General features: G+C 44.2%; 2 protein-coding genes across 5 annotated transcripts in view; one reads left to right on the forward strand and one right to left on the reverse strand.

Annotated features, from left to right (window-relative positions):
• Positions 1–332, reverse strand: part of MDH2 (malate dehydrogenase 2) — a 17894-nt gene extending 17562 nt beyond the window's left edge. The window contains exon 1 of the mRNA XM_034752439.1: positions 175–332. Coding sequence (XP_034608330.1) covers positions 175–240 — 66 coding nt within the window. The 5' untranslated portion in view covers positions 241–332. The remainder of the gene's footprint in view (positions 1–174) is intronic.
• STYXL1 (serine/threonine/tyrosine interacting like 1) lies at positions 309–18362 on the forward strand. 4 transcript variants are annotated; one of them, XR_004643409.1, is made up of 12 exons: positions 320–481; positions 1623–1729; positions 4408–4469; positions 5571–5709; positions 5987–6043; positions 7066–7211; positions 8761–8906; positions 10134–10231; positions 13182–13291; positions 13543–13746; positions 16903–17113; positions 17761–18362. XR_004643409.1 is itself a non-coding variant. In XM_034752438.1 (11 exons), the coding sequence occupies exons 2-11, from the start codon at positions 1627–1629 to the stop codon at positions 17032–17034; spliced, it is 1197 nt and encodes a 398-aa protein (XP_034608329.1). In that variant the 5' UTR covers positions 309–481; positions 1623–1626; the 3' UTR covers positions 17035–18362. The 4 variants fall into 4 exon arrangements, 3 of the variants coding, with proteins under 3 accessions (XP_034608329.1, XP_034608327.1, XP_034608328.1); XM_034752438.1 differs by having other exon boundaries at positions 309–481; positions 16903–18362; XM_034752436.1 differs by lacking the exon at positions 1623–1729 and having other exon boundaries at positions 16903–18362.
• The last annotated feature ends 2352 nt before the right edge of the window (positions 18363–20714 follow it).

The following is a 20714-nucleotide window of genomic DNA, read 5'->3' on the forward strand; positions in this document are numbered from 1 at the left end:
GCGGGGGAGGGGGGAAGGGTCCGGGGCCGCAGGCAGAGCCGGGGGGGGGTAGGGGGGGCAGGGCCAGGCCCGCGCCCCCCGGCTGCAGGCGGGGGAGGGGGAGGGTCCGGGGCCGCAGGCAGAGCCGGGGGGGGGGAGGGGGGGGCAGGCCCCGCGCCCCCGGCCGGCCGGTACCTGCGCCGAGGTGGCGATCCCCTTGCGGAGCGCGGCGGCGGGGCCGCTGAGGCGGGCGAGCAGCATGACGGGCCCGGGACGGTGACTCCAACGACCTCCACCACAGGCAGCGCGCAGCCAGCACCGCGAGATCGCCTCCGGCCTGCGGGCAACGCGAGACAGCCCCGAAGCACCGCGAGATTTCGCGCTCAAGGCGCGCCCGGGCCGAGACTGCGCCCACCACAGGATCGCGAGAGCTGGGCAAGGGGTGGTCCCAAGTGACGTCAGCCTTGGTGACGGCCGAGCGTCGCTGCGTAGCAACCAGGAGGTGAGATGGGAATGGGACCGGGCCCAGGGCTTTGAAGGCCCCTCCCTGAGCTAGCGCGATCTTGACAGTCATAATGGGTACCACAGGGGGCACAGCTGCAGGTGCCACGGGTGTCATGGCAACAGACCTCCATGGGTGCCATGGCAACAAAGGTCATAGGTGCCATGGCAACAGATGCCACAGGTGTCATGGTAATAAATCTCCATGGGTGCCATGGCAACAGATGCCACAGGTGTGATAGGTGCCATGGCAACTGATGCCATAGCAACAGACACCCTGGGTACTACGGCTACCAACTCCACGGACGTGGCATTGAACAGAGTGGGAGAACCTGTGCAAGCTGCAAAGGTGACGTTTAATGTGGAGTTCTGGAGCCCCAGCCTTTGTCTGGATCACTTACCGCTGGGGGCATATTGGTTTTTTTTGTATTTATTGAAATGTGATGTAATTTTTTTTTTGTTTACAAAATATAGAGAGAAACTCCAAGGGGATGGAGGGCGGGGAAGATTTGATCTGGTCAGAGGAAAATCTCAGGCTTTTCAGTCTCCCATTGCCTGCAGGAGTGGTGTCTATCTATTCTGTTTCCTAACAACACTGATACTTGGGGAACACGTTTCTAAGTTACTGAGAAATAAATTGTTAATGGCCATGGCCCCAATCTTGTGAAATGCTGAGCTCCTACCTCTGCCAGTGGAGTCAGTCTCAGCACCACTCAAGATCAGTCCCTAAATATAGAAATACTGAACATGGATTTTTTTCTCCAAGAAAACAATTTTAAGAAATGTAAGTCCTGATTTTAGGCAATAGGATCTCTCCGTGTTCATTTCATATCTGAGTGATGTGCACAGGTGTGGATGCTCTGTACATCATATTCCATTTTTATATTTCACTATTTAAATTAGATTTTTTTAGATTGAATTCTGACCTCTATATTTTAAAAAGCCTGATCTTGCAGTTCTCATGGAGCAAATATCCCTTATGAAGGCAAGGATTTAAGGACTCAAGCTTGGGCTCAAAGCGATTGTTTTCATTCACAGATGAGCTGGAACGGATAAAAAGTAAATTCTTCACGTTAGCTTGGTTACTTTGCAAGAACTCACCTTTTAAGAATGTATTTACTTTAATTATTATTTCCATTCAGTAAAATGGCAGGGTTGGTTCTCTGTGAGCCCACAGAGCTTTACAACATCTTGAACCAGTCCACGAAGCTCTCCAGGTTAACTGAGCCTAACTATCTCTGTTTACTGGGTAAGCTAATGAGAGTGTTGATATGTATTTTTATTGTGCAATTTGTCATATAGGTCATTCTTTTGTTTAATTATTGGGGCTAGATTGTTGGAAAACTTTGTATGTGCTTTGGGAGTGACCCAACTGCCATAAAAGTCAGTGAAAAGATGCCTATTAACAGTAATGGGAGTTGAATCAGGCCCTTTGCACTTGTGTACATGTCTGTACAAGGTTCAGGGCAACAGGGATAGGTCCTTTAGTCCTGCTTAAACCATTAGCATGCATGTGATTGTATGATGCCCAAAGATCTTTGTAAAAAGAACAGGAGTACTTGTGGCACCTTAGAGACTAACAAATTTATTTGAGTATAAGCTTTCGTGGGCTACAGCCCACTTCATCGGATGCATGCAGTGGAAAATACAGTAGGAAGATATATATATATATATATACAGAGAACATGAAACAATGGGTGCTACCATACACACTATAAGGAGAGTGATCAGTTAAGGTGAGCAATTATCAGCAGGAGAGAAAAAGGACTGTTTGTAGTGATAATGAAAATGGCCCATTTCCAGCAATTGACAAGAAGATGTGAGGAACTGTAGGGGGGAAAAAATAAGCATGAGGAAATTTCCCCCCCACAGTTCCTCACATCTTCTTGTCAATTGCTGGAAATGGACCATTTTCATTACCACTACAAACAGTTCTTTTTCTCTCCTGCTGATAATAGCTCACCTTAACTGATCACTCTCCTTATAGTGTGTATGGTAACACCCATTGTTTCATGTTCTCTCTGTGTGTGTATATATATCTATATCTTCCTACTATATTTTCCACTGCATGCATCCGATGAAGTGGGCTGTAGCCCAGGAAAGCTTATACTCAAATAAATTCGTTAGTCTCTAAGATGCCACAAGTACTCCTGTTCTTTTTGCGGATACAGACTAACACGGCTGCTACTCTGAAGAGATCTTTGTGGGTCACTGTGATTTTATGTATAGCAGTTAGTATTTTACTGCATCTTTGATTAAAATTTGGAAGACCTATTTCTCTTAGGCTGTGTCTTCACCGCAAATAAAGATGTGTTTTACGTCGAGATAACTATTTGGAGATAAGCATCTCAATGTGAAAGCCGAGGTGAGACAAGACACAGGAGTTGACTTGTGTCCACTAGGATTTCACATTGAGGTGGCTTTCACAGAATAGGTGTTTTAATGTAATGAATACACCTTTATTTGCAGTGCAGACATAGCCTTAGAAGAGGCAGAATGGTCTTGAGGACTGAGCATGTGACTGGAACCCAGGAAATGGCTGAGTTCCACTGCTTGCTCTGCTGCTGTCCACTTAATCTCTCTGGACTAAATTTAGAAATGGTGTAAATGAAAGTGTTAATTGCATGCCTTTAAGCAGGTGTAACGTACTTGCTGTGGGGGTGGAAGAAAGGGGTATAACAGGAAAAGCAACTAACAGGAAAACATAGGAAGGCTTAAGATAAAGCAAACACCTCCTGCTTTGTTGCCAATTTCTATTATTTGCTTTATCTGACACACCACTCTCCAGTCCCACCCCCTCAGCATGAAAATTACACCATGTTAAACACCCTTAAGTCACCTTATCTGGGTGCAACTTACAACACCATTTATATCACCTCTGAATTGGCCATCAGTGTCTCAGTTTCCCCTCAGTCAAATGGAGATAATGGGCCAGATTCATCCCTGGCGTAAATTCATTCAATTACACCTGTGATGGATTTCACCAGCTAATAGTGCCATCCTCACAGAGTTGTTGGGAGGAATAATTAGTTAATGTTTGTTCGGTGCTTTGAACATATGAAGTGCTATATAAATGTTAATGAGCGTTATTATATTATTTTATAATAGGAACTCCTAATGCATTTAGGAATTTTTCATAGACATTGTTTTAATGTTGCCATATTATAAAAGTGGTGATGTAAAAATGGCACCTACGTACTCCACACACTTGCTCTCTGGGTGCATTCCATCATATCTATTTAATGTAATGACAAAATAAATTGTTTCAGAGTAGCAGCCGTGTTAATCTGTATCCGCAAAAAGAACAGGAGTACTTGTGGCACCTTAGAGACTAACAAATTTATTAGAGCATAAGCTTTCGCATCCGAAGAAGTGGGCTGTAGTCCACGAAAGCTTTTGCTCTAATAAATTTGTTAGTCTCTAAAATAAATTGTAACTATTATTTGGGTTAGCACAGCAGAAGAAAGAGTTATGGGAGAAATAGCTGGATTCTAGTCTGACTTTTGCATCATCAATAGAATTGTTTGCTAAATTCCAGTTGCAGCATCAAATTCTGCCCTGTATTACGTTTATGCAATCTCTGTGCCATGACTGCAGACTTTGGTCCTGCAGAATCTTGATTAGTGGTAGTGAGACGGAAATAATGCAGCTTGATTTTCAGATCCCAGGTTAAATTCATAAGGCGGACATCTTGAAAAAACATTGTTTTGCTTGCAAACTGAGACATTTAATCTGAAAGTCAATAGGCACAATAAACATGGAATCCCATGAAGAACTTTATACAATCTGTTTTTCGGTGGTGGGTATCTAATTGTAAGATTTGTAGAGCTCTTTGCAGTCTAAACTCCCATTGGCTTCATAAGGAGCTGGATTCTGCCTTGAAGGCACTATGTAAACCATTCACACAATCTTCATTGTTATTTTCAGATGCCCGTACAAAGCGTGAGTACAATGAAAGCCATGTGATTACAGCAAGAAGGGTTAAACAGGTAAGTTGTGGTTTCAAGCGGGTTTATCATTCATGTGTGCTGTCCATGACCTTCTGTTCTGGCTGGGGGGAGGGCGGGGTGCCCTAATGAGCATATCACCTGCTCCAGTCTCTCTCCTGCCTGATTCTGGAATGTTTGATTTATCCCACAAGAGGTGATGCAGATTGGGGTAGAAAAGAGGGGAAGTGAGATTACAGTAGCCTAAAGAAGGGAGACATTGAAGATGAATATCAGAAAGAATATTCCAGCAATAAGAGCTATTGCAGAGTTGTCTCACAAAGGGCTGAGGTGAAACCCTCATCGCTTGAGATGTCTAACATTAGAGAGGACAAAGCATTCAAAAATCTACTGTATTGGCAGGTAGGCCAACAAAATGACCTCCTAGGTCTTTTCCATCTCTAACTTCTGGGATTCACCTAAAGGAGTTAGATACACAAGTCCCATTAATAGGAACTGTGCTTCTAACTCCCTTAGGTGGCTTTGCAAATCTCAGCCTTAAGTGCCTTCACTGGTAAACATCACTGCATTCAATAGAAAGTACAAGTGACGATTTCAAGAAAATAGGAACACTTGAGCTGGTCTAAAATAGTTCCATGGTGACCATTGCAATGATAAATAAATACTGCAGGGCTGGAGGCTGCCAACTTAGGGAAAAACACATTCAGAGATCTGGGGAAGAAAGCTGATGCTCAAAAGACAGGATGAAACAAAGGGGTGACTCGGAGGAGGCCACACTGTCCACTGCTTTGCATTTACACCTGTGCAATGTAGAGGTAAATCACTACCATTCTGGAGTAGTTATACCAACTTTACACTGGGGTAAGTGATTGCTTAGGGTGAGAGGCAACAGTGAATCAGGAATGAGTTGGTGTAACTTACATCTTCTTGCAATTCCTCAGCGTATAAGTTACACACCACCCTAGCGCTCCCATAGACTTAGACCCAGACCCACTTGCTGACATGTAACTTACATCACTTCTGAATTCCGCCCACTTTCTTCAAAATAAGGTATAATGATAATTTGGAAGAAATTGCTAGGGATAGTTCCATGAGGAAAAACGCAGTCCCCCTCGTAATAAGATTCTTTTGTGGTTTTGCTAGAATCCTATGGGGGATTATCTGGTACCTGACTCAGTTGAGCTGGAGTGTGTCAAATATTGTGTCGTGTATGATGGCAAAACCAGCTCTTTGGATGATATCTATTATGATGATTACGAAGAGAAGAAGGAGGATGAAAAAGGTATGTTTATTTCTCTTTCAAATAACTTGACAAGAATACTTAAGTGCACAGCCTTGATTTTGGTAACATTACACCATCAATAAGCCTCTGTCTGTCATAATATTTCACGTGTTCTATTCTAGGCTTTATAAATCCAGATTTTCTTTCAAGGTCCCTGGGTCTAGGCTGGCTCATCTTTCAATATGTGAACCCTTCGCTTTCAAAATCATTTAAGTGGAAAAGAGGCTATTTTTCCCAGTTCAACAAGGGTTTAGTGTGTTTATTTATTGCTTTTTAGGGACTAAAGCTGCCTCAGAGATCGCAGGAGATGAATCCAGTTCTTCGTGTTCACAAAGTGAGTTCTTTCTTTTTATTAGTAAGCTCAGGATTAAAAAAAAAGAAGAATTTGCATTATCATAGTAAGAAAAATAGGACTTATCTTTAATGAGAGTAGTAATTAGATGAAGTTCTGTGGTAAATGCTTAGGTCTGGAAACCCAGAGAATAAAACGCAAACTGATAGCTTTGTGCATCTGTTGAGTTAATTTAAAGATACCAGGAAACACTGAAATTATTTTTCCCAAACGGCAGATTACCTTTTAGACCCTGAACTTGTAGTGACCTTGCAGCTCATTGCAGAATCACAGTCCTTGCTTCTAGATCTCCCCTGCCCCCCATTATCTGGTGTTGCAAAGTGACTATAACAGTTCTAGTTAGCATAGAAGTATTTTGCAAACACAGATGTTTTTAAGAGGACATGATCCACTTTCAGCACATTTCACCTTGTTTCAGGCGTTAGTTTGAAACTGACAAAGCTAAGAAAGTTGAAATTTTAACTGCTAGTTTGTTAAAAATAGCTTTGTGAATTCTTAAAATCCAGCTATTTGCAGATTTGATAAAATTGTCCATAAGACCTAACTAAAGGCTTGTCAACGCATACAGCAGCACAGTGTGATTTTTCACACCCCTGAGCGATGTCGTTATCCCGAACAAATTTCCTAGTGTAGACCAGGCCTAAGAAGTGAACAAACACATACCTTGTCTTTGATATGACAGGAACAAGAGGAAGAAAAAAAAATATGACAATAGAAAAAAGGGAGCTCTCCAGACAAGAGATTCGTAGGGAATGTCAGAAACATCCCCAGTGGCTTCCTTGCAGCAGCAGTGGCTGGAGAGTGATTGTAGCTTTTAATCCTGCTCTCTCAAGGTCCTTCAGACATCGGGGTGAAATCCTGGCCCCAGTGAAGCCAAAGGGAGTTTAGTTACTGATGTCTAGGGTTACGATTTCACCCCAAGTACTCAGGGCCTGTTGGAAATAACCCTCTCCCCATCCGATTCCCTGCAGTAACCATGTGTAATAGCTTTTCCATGTCTTTAGATGCTGAGGTAGGGGCTGCCATCCAGTGTGCCAGAGTCTTAGAGCAGTTCACCCGCCACCCAGTCCGCATCCTGAAAGGAGGGTATGAGCGCTTCACTGCGTGCTACCATTTCTTGAGGACTCAGAAGATATTCTGGATACCTCAGGTGAGATTATTGGAGAGACGGGCCAGGACTTCAGCTATAAATAGAATTTTTCTATGTACGTTCAACTAATTCCAGTGAATTCCCTAGTAATAATTAAAGGGACACTGTCAATCTGATGTCCAGTCAATTTTAAAAAAGGAGTCAAAAGTCATTTCGAGTAATACCCTTGCCCTGGAGTCCCTCTGCTAATTTTTGTTCTTTTACGAGCACAAGTATCTATTTTTCTCTTCCTGATGTTGTGTGGAAAAACTCACAAAAACAACATGGGAAACTGACTAACCGTAAAGTGCTGTTAGATTAAACAAATCTTTCAGTTATAGTAATCTGAGGTGTTATAACAATAGCAGGTAAACATGTTTGGGCAGAAATTGTGACTGTTTTTTTAAGATATGTCTTTAATAACTTCTTACATGCAATGGCTTTCATCCCAAAGGATCACAAAGCAAACTGATACATTTTTTCAAGTATTGACTCAGGGAGAAAAGTGTCACCTATTGAGTCACTTACATTATTTCCAACAGCATCCTGTTCTGTTCTCTTACCCAAACATTAACCTGTCTGGAGCCTGCTTAGACTATGAGAGATAAGCATCCCACTTTAACATCTAGGACAAGGCTTAAAAAAAAAAAGGTAGTGATGCGTGTCTGCAATATGTCTTTGCTTTCTGTTATTCCTTCTGTTTCACATAAGGTGTGTAATAAATTGCTGGTCTGAGTGCTTCAGTTATGCTGGCTTAATAAAGTGGCTTACGAGTGATCTGCAAAGGAGAAAATAAATTGTTTGGTGACCTTTTTTGCTTCTTTATGATGTCTGACACGCCATCTACCTCAATTCTCCCTGCAGTTACAGTTGGATAGGGCATTCTCCTATACTTCCTTCTCTAAACCATTGTTCAGTGCTGCTTTGTGCTGTCAAACAGCAATTGTGTTTCACCCTAGTGAGGGCTGCATTTCAGTGGTGAACACTGGTGCATAGTCACTACTCAACTATTTTCCCTTCCACTCTTGGCACGGCTACAGAATTTGGCCTTAGCCTTCATGCTGCCCAAACAGTAGGCTGTGCTAAGCTATGCTCAGAATTTTTCCTGCTCTGGTAGGAGCGATGAGTTGAAGTTGTGTTATGCAGTCACACTACACCTGCCAATCCGGGTTGACAAGTGGTTTCATTTGGCCTTGGACCAAGTAATTAGCAAACTCTAATTAATCTGAGGTACTAGTGTCCTTCCCTGCATTACAAAGGACATAGTCTATCTCTTATTCTTTTTTTTTATTCCAGCAGGGCCACATTGGCAGTGACCATGTTCATTTCATTGACTGAGTCTAGTGATAACGTCTGTTCTTCAGAATATCTGTCCGACTAAGTGAATGTACCCCATTTCTATTTGAATGTAGGTGTAGGACGTTGACTGAGCACTGGTTCCTTTCTTCTCAGGATTCAGGTTTAAGAACTTTCCAAGCTAAGATGGAGGCAAATAGATCTAGAAATAGATATATGAAGGCAAATAGACAGTTCTTTCAACTGTATTAATCCTTTTGTTTCTCTTGTGTAGGAACTGGATGCTTTTCAGCCCTACCCTGTAGAGATATTGCCGGCTCAGTTATATATGGGAAATTGCAGGCAGGCCTGTGACCCACAGATTCAGAAGGATCTGAAAATCAAAGCACAAGTCAACATCTCAGAGGAGATTGCAACACTGTAAGTCAATCAATCCAGTTGGATTTGCATCGATGGTTGTGTGTGTGAAAAGCTGCCAAGTGATGCAGTGGACCTTCCAGGAACCTTGTGAGATACTCATTCAGTCAGAGTAGGATGGTGATTAGAAGTATGGGATAAACTTAAAGCTATTTAAAGCTCGTTCTTCTGACTTCTCTACTTTAGAGGTTGCAAAGCAATGACTCGTTACTGCCTCAGCCTACCCGTAACTCAGAAGAAGTGAGACTATGTAGAGCAAGAATGGGATCGTTATCACTGGGACCCAGATCCTCAGAAGTACCGAGGTGCTTACCTCCCATTGAAATCAATGGAAATTAGGCATCTAAATACCTGTTAGAATCTGGGCCTAAGAGTTCAATGCCAATCTTCACAATGAACCTAATGCTACATTTAAGAGGAAAATGTACAAACCAACATGCTTTCAAATGCAATTCATTTACCTTTTGTGTGATTTCTCTTACTTCTTTTTCTGTATTTGTCACTGACTGAAGCTATTTGACTAGCCACTCAAGTCAATGGGCGAGCTATATTAGAACTACAGCTCGATACAGCCAAAAACCCAGAGACATTTTGCAAGGATGTGACGAGTGAGGACGAATATAGCTTTCTGCCTGGCTACATTTATGCAGCCAGTTTTACCAATAGCCAAGCATTTCTTGTGTATCTGGCTCCAAAGAGAACCCTCAAAAATCTCAGAGAACTGGGCTTCCTCTCAGCTCTAAGTCACTGTTCATTACATGAAATGCATCTGCATAGCTTAAAAATTCCTCTTCGTTGTTTTGCAGCCGTTTCTCAGTGAGATGAGATACGTTGTAAGGTGTATGACACCTTAATAAGAAACCACATGAAGCAGCGTCTGTGTACATTAATTATATATTTAGGAAACTCCCAAAACATGTATGACATGAAAGAACAGTTTTTTCAGCTATCTGCCTTCATCAAGCTCCCAGGTAGAACATACTATAGGGTCATGTTAATACATAAATACTAACACAGTTTAGGTTGGCTGACTGATAATGGAACTATTGGTTATGCACCTAATGCAGCCTCAGTGTCTTACTCACTGTTCCTTATTATGATGATGACAATGAAAAGTTATTACTTATGAAACGTCAAATAAAATATGGCTGATTTGCCCCAGGCAAGTAGAATTTGGCAGAACTATTTTATTGGCCTGTTTAACATCTCTCCTGTGTGCTCCCTTTCCAGTTTCACAGATGAAAGCAAAACACTTCTTCATGTTTCTGTGGCAGATTCTCCCGATGCAGATCTTTTTTCCTTTTTCCCCACCATTTGTCACTTCATAGGTGAGTGGATTCTGATCTATAACTATCAAGTGTGCACACTATTCTTTTGAGTGTGGAGGTTCGTAGTCTTTTAACACCTAGAAGCATGGTCCCAACTGGAGCTGTTCAGTCCATTTACTGGTGTGATGGGTTCCCCCCTCTCGGGATGCCGCCTGGAACTGGGGTACCACTGAGCCCGCCTGATCCACCAGCCTCGACTCCCTTTTCACCCTGTAATGCTGTGACAAGTTGCTAGGCTCTCCAAGCTTGCTAATTCACCAGCATACACATAGGTAGGGACACACTCAGCACTACACACACAGGTTCTTTAACCAGCCCCTGCATGGGAAGGCAAAGCTAAGGCACCTCCCAGTTCCTAAGGCACGCACCCCCCTTTAGAGGGTAAACCCCAAATTATACCATCTTGCGCTGCACAGAGAACTGTATAGCGTAAGCTGATGAAATTCGCACCCTCCCTCAAAGTGGAGAGGCCTATACACCGCTTTCTGCCCCAAGTTATGATTTCCACACACTGGTTTTAGACAAAATAAAAACAAATTCATTAACTACAAAAGATAGATTTTAAGTGATTATAAGGGATAGCAAATAGATCAAAGCAGATTACCTAGCAAATAAAACAAAAAACACAGCCTAAGCTTAATGAGTTGGTTATAAGTAGAAAATTCTCACTCTGAATGTTGTTTTAGGCAGATTGCAGAGATTCTTGAAGGCAAGCTGCACTTGCTAGCAGCTTAAAACTCCAGATATTCCTTTCACAGGCTAGTAAACCCTCTAGCCTGGGCTCAGCCCTTCCCCCAAGTTCAGTCTTTTGTTTCTCTGGTGTTTTCAGCAGTCTTCTTTCTTGGGCAGGGAGTCAGTGATGAAGGAACCATGATGATGTCACTTCCCTACCTTGAATAGGTTTTACATATGGCGGGAACCAGGGGTGAAAGTAAAATTGAAAACTTAGTGGTACGGCAACCAGCTCCACGTGCTCCCATGGCAGTGTTTTAAAGTAAGGTGGTAGGGGCTGGTACCGATGGCCACTTTTTAACGGTACGCCGTACCAGCCTGTACCGCTTTACTTTCACCCCTGGCGGGAACCCTTTGTCTCCCAGTTTGATTCCCACACCTCCTCAATGGAAAAACACTTGTATTATCATGGAGTCCAGTACCAGGTGACTTGGTCACATGTCTCTGTAGGACCACAGCAGCCATGAGACAGAAGCTATCTGTAAGGTCTTCAGGAAGGCTTCCCAGGATTGCTCCCTGGTGAGAGATTAGCATCTTCCAAGACCTATTGTTCTCCCTAATGGCCCTTTCCAGCCAGCAATCTAGATTGATTGCATTCTGCCTAGTGGGGGTTCCTCAGGTGTAAACACATTTGTAATAAATGCATAGACAATATTCCTAACTTTAGATACAAAAATGATACATGCATACAAATAAGATAATCATATTCAGTGAATCATAACCTTTTCAATGATACCTCACCTGACCTATCTTGCATAAAATGCATCTTAGTTATGCCACAATCATACTATAACCATATCTCTATGAAGAATATGGGGCAAAGTGTCACACCTGCCCCCTTAGATTACTGCCAGAGGGTTAGTCACTGACTAATGCGAAGGCAGTGTGCCTGATGTCCTCCTTAGGTCTTGGTTATACAACTCCCATTTAACAAACATTGGCGTGTCATCCACAGGAGTTTTAGCAAAATTCTGTGTTTCTTTTCCCAGGATGCCTGAAAACACTTTGGAGTGTAGGTGTCTTGGCATTTAGCCACCAATGCCATGAGACAGCGTGCCTCAGTTTCCCCTTCCACACAAGCAGCCTAGGTTTGTTATGCTTTTTCTGCTATTACTGCTGTTAACTGGTCGGCCCCCTGTGGAGCTGCATTCCATCTCCAGGGCTGTGCCCATGCAAAAAATCCACCCTCCCTTCTAGGGCTTCTTTGTAATTTTCACTCCAAATAGTGGAACTTTCCCCACCCCCTTCTCTCAGCAGCTTTTGCTTAGTTTCTGGGTGGATTTCACCTGCCCGGGAGATTGCTTCCTCCTCCCCTTTCTCAGGTGGGTCATTAGCATTTTCACTGACACCCAAGTCGTTAGTAGGATTCTTATCCTGTCTTAAAGAGAGTTAGTTTTCACAAGTACACTAGGAACAGCATTTTGAAAAAGTGGGACCTGTATTGGGGTACCCTCCGTCACGCCTCTCTCTGTTCCCAAAAGGTCAGTTGTCTGACTGCTCCCTTCTGGGAGGTCAGTTACACATTTCCCTCTTAAAACTTGAGCCATGGGCTGGGTGCCTGGGAGCACAGACGCCAACCCAGCAAATCTGTTCTGGGCAAACCCTCCCATGTGATCAGTGAGGAGACACTCCTGTACTCCCCAAATTTCTTCTTAACTTCCTCCTCTGAGCCCGCCCCCAAGTCACACACATCTGTGCTCCCTAGAGTGGGATCTGGCCCCTATTCAGCTGTGGGATCCTTATTGGCTCTTTATTTTACATATTAATTAAATTAACATCTGCACCAATGTCCTTCCTACACTATCAGTATTGATAGCATTTTAATAAAACATTCACATTTCTCAAAAACACTCATTAAAAACGTTGCTTAAACTAGTTATAATCAGAACATAACAGTAACATGACCCTGAATCAGATCCTTGCTAACTCTTACTTTTCCATAACACTAATTTCTCACACTAGCAACTTCAGTTTTCCATACTCCTCTACACTTAGGCTAACTTAGGTCCAAAAGCTAACTTCTTAACCCAATCCATCCAGGACAGACCCCTCTGGGGCGGTGTAGAGAAACGTGTCCTGACACTGCCCAGCTGTACCTATTCAGTGGTTTAAGCGGGCTTGTGTCTCTAGGTCTATTTAAAAAATAAGAGGAGTGGGGAGAGTTCTCTGGCTTTGATTTTTCAAGACACTAATTTGTAATGCACTTTTCTTTGGTTAGATGCTCAGATGGTTCTTGGAGCAGTTCTGGTTTTCTCTACCCTGGGTCTAAGTCGGAGCAGCACGGCGGTAATGGCCTTCCTCATGCATTCATCCCATTATCCCTTAAAGGTACATCCGCACTTCTGCTTTCTGCAGAGAGTGACGTGGTCTCCTGTACATTTCGATTTCGGAACTCCTCTGAGGTGCTGGGGTAATGAGGAGCAAATAACCTGTATTTTAATTCAGACTCCCTGAATCCATTGTGTGACATATCTGTAACATCAAGGAGGAGACTTGGGTTTGATTCCTGGGCCTGTGATAATGCAGCTCGGTATCTGCTGGAGAGTGATCTGTATCTACCCTCCCCTGTTTGCCAACAGACCTGCCCAGAAGCCAGGACTACAGACATGGCTGACTGGAAGAATTACAAATCTAAGCAACTCTGCTCTCCTGAATCTCAGAGAGAGAGAGACTTTCTGAGTCTGGGAGCTACCGTGACCTGGCTTTGTCCCTTACTCTTGCGGGATATAGGAAGTCCAGCCCACCCTGTTTGTGGAACTCTGGCTTTGTGCCCTAAAGCTGAGGTCAGCAGCATGGGTGTCTTTAAAATCCCAGATTGCTTCCCCAAGACCACATCTCTTGACCCACAGATATTGTTCTAGGGAAACCCAGACTAGGGTTGCACTTGTCTAAGAGGTTTCAGAGTAGCAGCCGTGTTAGTCTGTATCCGCAAAAAGAACAGGAGTCCTTGTGGCACCTTAGAGACTAACACATTTATTAGAGCATAAGCTTTCGTGGGCTACAGCCCACTTCTTCGGATGCATAGAATGGAACATATATTGAGGAGATATATATACACATACAGAGAGCATGAACAGGTGGGAATTGTCTTACCAACTCTGAGAGGCCAATTAAGTAAGAGGAAAAAAAACTTTTGAAGTGATAATCAAGATAGCCCAGTACAGACAGTTTGATAAGAAGTGTCTCTATCTGTCTCCCCATGTAAGTACTCTCACACTTCTTATCACTTCAGAAGTTTTTTTTCCCTCTTACTTAATTGGCCTCTCAGAGTTGGTAAGACAACTCCCACCTGTTCATGCTCTCTGGATGTGTATATATATCTCCTAAATATATGTTCCATTCTATGCATCCGAAGAAGTGGGCTGTAGCCCACGAAAGCTTATGCTCAAATAAATTTGTTAGTCTCTAAGGTGCCACAAGTACTCCTGTTCTTTTAGTCTATGAGGGGTGCTCTCCTCAACCTTAATGGACCAGCACATCTCATTACGTAGCTCCACAAGTCTTCAGAAAAATATTGGGTGAAGGCTGAGAAGTACCTAGCTGTATACTAGATTGGTGGCTTATCCCCAAATTCCAGGATGTTCCTCAGTTTACTCGGTGTCCCAGCATTTTGAAAAGATGGGTCTGTCTCTTATTCTGCCTTCTCTGGGCAGACTGGGGTATCAGTGCTATCTGATCTCCTCCATGCCTTTAAAGTGAGGCCCGCTAAAAGTCTTGGTTGTGTTTGGAAAAGGAGCCCCTCTTCTGGAAATTGAATACACCTCTACCTCGATATAACGCTGTCCTCGGGAGCCAAAAAAACTTACCACGTTATAGGTGAAACCGCGTTATATCGAACTTGCTTTGATCCCCCAGAGTGCACAGCCCTGCCCCCCCCCCCCCCCGGAGCACTGCTTTACCGTGTTATATCTGAATTCGTGTTATATCGGGTCGCGTTATATTGGGGTAGAGATGTATTTGAATCCAAACTGAATCCTAAAGCTGAGCACAGATCTGGCCCATTTTTGTGTGTAAATATTTGCAACACAAAATGAGGCTTCTTACCCTGCAAGGCACATCAGAGTAACTGCGGAATGAGTTTGCCAGCAGAATAATAGAGACTCGCTGCATACTTTGCACAGGCACTGGAATCTACGGACCTAGCCTACTAATACGGGATCTGATTGCTCCCACAGACTGATAACAGTTCAATCACTATCACACCCTCCCATGCTGAGCCCTGCTAAAATACTTAACTTATTGCACCCACAGTGCAAAAGTCCAAGGCTGACAACTGACTTTTCCCTTTATTGTGATCAACGTTTTTGTTTTAACATCTTGTCACGTCTAAACAGAAATACATCTACTCCAGAACACCCTCACCACAGGCTGCCCACAGTGAAACAGGTTGAATGCTTGAAATTCCTGTTGCACGAAGCTCTCCTATGGGATGATTCAAATAGACAATCTTGCTGGACTGCAGCAGTGAAATATACTCACGCTGCTCTTTCAATTAGGTCTTTGACCCAGTTTGGACAAAAGTCTTGGAATGCTTTAGTGAGGCTTCAGGGATCCGGAGACATGAGTATGTTAAAAGAAATTGCACTGGTAAAACATGCTCCTGCCAAACCCTTACTCATATGAGTAATTAGCGTGTGTGGAGATCCACCGATTACTTGTGTGATTAGGAATTAATCATAAGCAGGTTAGAGGTTTAGGCTGTTGGTCTCCAGTATCAGAGATCCGGAAGAAACCATGCAATACCATTTCACCTTTCATCTCATTAAGCTTAAGCAATCCTAATTATGCTCCTGATTGCTATAAGAAGTTCTGATTTTATCTGGTGAGAGGGACATTACTCAGTAACTTCAGTAGTGTAGCCAGAGAGGAGTGCAGTGCATTTGTGTAACAACCCTGCTGTGTAACAGCAATCCAAGCTAATTACCTGAAACTAACAAACAATCGAGATGGCTGTAATTAGCACTTTGGGATAGATCACCACTGTGCAATAGCATATAGTGCCAATCCAGGAACAGGAGACCCTCTGTCGTGCAGCTGTAGGTAGGTGCTACTTCTCTCCTTTTTCCATTGAAAAAGATCATTAGCATTTTACACTACAATCAGACCCAGTAGCCCAAGGTAGGGCTCTGGCATTGTCTTGCTGCAGAATGATGGCAGGTACATCATGGATGAAGAAAGAGGCCTGAGCGGAACACTGCAGGATATCAGTTTGATTCATTATAGATAGGGCCCTACCAAATTCACAGTCCATTTTGATCAATTTCACAATCATAGGATTTAAAAAATCATAAATGTAATTATTTCAGCTATTTAAATCTGAAATTTCACTGTGTTGTAATTGTAGGGGTCCTGACCCATAAAGGAGTTATGAGGGGAGGGCAGGGGTTAAAAAAAAACTTGTAATATTCACCCACGAAAGCTTATGCTCCACTACATCTGTTAGTCTATAAGATGCCACAGGACTCTTTGTTGCTTTTTACAGATCCAGACTAACACGGCTACCCCTCTGATATTTGTAATTCACTGTGTCCTTTTCTTTCTCTACTGGTCCAGATACCAGATTGGTTCGTTTCTGTTCTGTATTTGTTCAGCATTTGGCACAATAGGGTCCTGGGCCATGAGTGAAGCTCCTAGATGCTATGAAAATGCAAATAATTAATCATTCTAAGACTTAGAGGTACACCTCTACCCCGATATAACGCTGTCCTCGGGAGCCAAAAAATCTTACTGTGTTATAGGTGAAACCGCGTTATATTGAACTTGCTTTGATCCGCCGGAGTGCGCAGCCCTGCCCCCCTGGAGCACTCCTTTACCACGTTATATCAGAATTTGTGTTATATCAGGTCACGTTATATCAGGGTAGAGGTGTAATTGTAACCTGGACAATACAAAGTAAGCAAGTTCCTGAGTCTTCTCCCTGTCTTTACTTGTATTTGTAGAGGGCTTGGAAATACATCCAGAAATGCAAAACAAACATGAGACCAAACCGTGGCTTTGTGCAACAGCTGTCCGACTGGGAAAGCCAAATCTATGGGTCAGCGATCACAGATATCTCCGAACCACATTACTGACAGGCAGCAAGGAGAACATCCAACAGGCAAAGAAGCCTTTCCGTCTGTACCACAGTTTAACTTGGGCTGTATTGTTTAGGTAAGGTTTGACTAGAATTGGTTGCTGTGAGTAAAATAATAAGAATAATATCGTAATCGGAACCTTTAGGATTGGTTTTCATCTTCGCATGTTATTATTTGGGGGCCATCATTTGGGATCCAATCCCTTGTTCAGGCAAATTTGCTGAACAGTCAGTGGGAGTTGTGCATGAATAACGACTTCAGGATTTGGCTCGTTTTGTTTTAATTGTCACTTCTGTTGGCTAGGTCAATTGCGGGCTGATTATCAAAATGCTGAGCACCTGCAGCTCCCATTGAAGCCAGTAGGGGCTGTTGGTGAGCAGCATCATTGAAAACCCATCCAGGGATCGCTGCCCTTGGATGGTAAATGGGTACTTTACCAGACAAACAGATAAATACGTGATACAGAATTTCAACAGTTCAGGAATTAATCCATTACAAATGCATTCTCTCAGCTGTACAGTCCAATCCCAAAATGGAGTTATGCCTTCACACCCCCATGTATCTCCCATTGATTTATTTGGGCCCAGGCTCTCCAGCCTTGCCTCCTACTTGCCTCCTCATATTGCAACAGTCAGACTTCTTTGCTTTGAAGTTCTATTTGAAGCTCCAGTCCTATTATATTAAGCCAAATTAAAGTCCTGCCCAAGCTGATTCCATCCCCAGAATAGCAAGAAGATGGACCCCTGAAGGCAAGCGAAAACGAGGCCGCCCGAAAACAGCACAGCAAAGAGCTATGGAACCACAGCGGGGGAACCATTGAAAGCCTTGCCAGAAACAGACAGGAGTGGGGGAGCTTCGTCGCTGCCCTTAACACCAGGGGTGTAATGGGAACATGATGACGATGAAGTTCAGTACCATCTATCGCCTCTTTAACGTTGTAAATTCCACACATTAGCAGCACAGCATAAGAGCTGATAGAAAATGTTACTTACACCAAATTTTGACCTCCCTACCCTGACAGTTATATTATGTCCTTCATTTTAAATCTTCATCCTCAAGCTGAACCTTCAAAGGTGTTTTTGACAGGTTTGTACCAAAACATTATTACAGCCTCAATAACTCTAGCCTGGGACAGAATTACTCAACCTTGCCATTCTTGCTAATGAATTGAGACAACTAACTACTTCTGAGTGCTGACATGTGTATGCTTTGTGGAAGTTGGATGACCAGAGGTGCTGTAAATTGCAATCAGAGGTAGATTTTCTGTACTACTGTCTTTTCACTGCAGCGAGAGCTATAAATGGGTCTATCCGTTTTGTACTTTGTTTCAGAACCATTATTTTTTAAGAAAATACTATGTACTTATGTGGCACCTTATGGTCCAGATCTTCAGCTGATGTGTATCAGCAAAACTCCATTGACTTCAAGGGAATGATGCCAGTTTATACCAGCTGAGGACCTGCCCATACTTCCCAGGATTTCAGAGCCATCTATAAAGGTGGATCTCATTCTACTCATTTTGCATAGGGGGAGCAGAAGCACAGAGTGGTTGTGACTTGTTTAAGATCACTAAGTGAGTGAGGGTGTGGCTATGCTGCAGTATGTCAGCTGACTTGAGCTCACGGCACTTGGGCTGTTTAACTGCGATGTAGACATTTGGGTTCGGGCTGGAGCTTGGGCTCTGGGACCCTCCTGCCTCACTAGGCCCCAGAACTCCGACTCTAGGCCAAGCCCAAACATCTACAGAACAGTTTTACAGCACCACAGCCTGAGCAAGCCCAAGTCACCTGACCCGGGGCAGCTGCGGAGGTTTAACTGCTGTTTATACCCTCAGGGACAGGTGGAACTAGGACTCAGGCTTCCTGACATTCAGTTCCAAGCACTAACCACTTGGTGGCACGTCTCAATAAAGGACTTACTTACTATTCTTTCCTTGCCTTACAGGGCCACAAGGCTTGTGCAGTCTTCCAATCTGCCCTGGAGCAAAGGTATAGACTGGATTTTCAAAGGGGCCCCAGGGAGTTAGACACTCATCTCTCATTGTATTTCAATGGCATTTGGAGACCTAACTCTCTTAGACTCCTTTGACTATTCCAGCCCTAAGGCTTCTACTTGCATTAGTATCTCAAATGTACTGATTTCAGTGTCCCTCCAGAAAGATTTCCAGAAGCGAGCACTGTATGCAGTGCCGAAGGCACGTGCTGATTTACAATGGAAGGGCAAACAGTGGATGAAGTTAGCACCCTACGAGGAAAATAAGCAAGGAAAGAACATCCAAGATCCTCACAAACACTACACAGGGATCTGAACAATTTCCTCACATTAAAAAAATAACTCTCATCTAACAAGAACATCAAAATAACACATTTGGGGTGAGGGGGGCTGCAGATATAGCCACAGCCACAAGGAAAACAACAGGGAAAGGAAAGAAGGCAGATGATGGAGGAGGAATACAAAATCCCCAGCAGGCTCAGAGGAAGAAGGGAAGAATCTAGACCACGTGTGACCTATAAAGTGATGATGATTTTGTTGATTTTGAAATCACTGGGAGTTAGGTGCCTAAATACATCTGAGGATCTGGGCCTCAGACACTGTGTGGTATAAGGGACCAGGCCAAAGCCCATTGAGATCAATGGGAAGATTTCCATTGGTTTCAGCATGCTTGTGGTCTGGCCCTAGAGATAAATACCCCACCACCTCTTGAGCCTCACAGATTGTATTACTGTTAAATGCAAGGCAAATCTTTTCTGGATGGGTCACAGCAACTCTCAGTCAAAAACCAGGAAGGTCTGTAACAGCTGGAGGTACAAAGTCTATTGTTAAACTGGTGCCTTGTGGCCTCTAAATGAGGAGGAGCAGAAGCTCAGGTTTCATCAGCTGGATTCATAGGGAGGTTATTTGTTGGTTTATTTTAAGGACAGTACTTAAGAGAAGTCAATGCACTTTGCTCTCATGGGGTCTCCCAAGGTCAGGGGGGTCGGGTCAGGCCAGGCTAGGACTTCACAGGAACAAGTAGAAAGGAAAACCCAAGATACTAAGAAGAGGTTGCTTCTGTGGTGCTGTGTACCATCTGCTTCTGTGCTATGCCAAAGCCCGAGTTAGGGGCACTGTGCGGCTGGAGATGCCATCTGGGATGTAAAATCAGAGGCCAACCACCTGCAGTCTGAGATCGATGTCAGCTGTGTTTTTCAAATTCAGACTTATCAGCATCCATCACTTCAGACTGATTAGAACTGAGAAAATCTGTGACTGACCCTAAGGGAAAGGAAGGAAATATCCCCCTAGATATGCCCCCATCGAGGCTGCTCCCCCAGGTCACCCCACAACACCACCCCCTGGGCTGCTCCCCCGGGTCACCCCCAACGCTGCCTCCACTCCGGCTGCTCCCCTGGGTCCCCCCCGACGACGCCCCCCAACGCCGCCCCCCGGCCGCTCCCCCGGGCCCCGCCCCCCAACACCGCCCCCCGGCTGCTCCCCCGGGCCCCGCCCCCCAACGCCGCCCCCCGGGCCCCTCGCTCCCCAACGCCGCCCCCCGGCCGCTCCCCCGGGCCCCTCGCTCCCCAACGCCGCCCCCCGGCCCCCCGGCCGCTCCCCCGGGTCCCCGCCCCCCAACACCGCCCCCCGGCCGCTCCCCATATAGGCGCTCGAGACGCGATGAAGATCGGAAGAGCGCCTAT

The sequence above is a fragment of the Trachemys scripta genome, chromosome 18 (genome assembly GCF_013100865.1).
Source record: "Trachemys scripta elegans isolate TJP31775 chromosome 18, CAS_Tse_1.0, whole genome shotgun sequence".
In the NCBI taxonomy this organism is placed as follows: Eukaryota; Metazoa; Chordata; order Testudines; family Emydidae; genus Trachemys; species Trachemys scripta.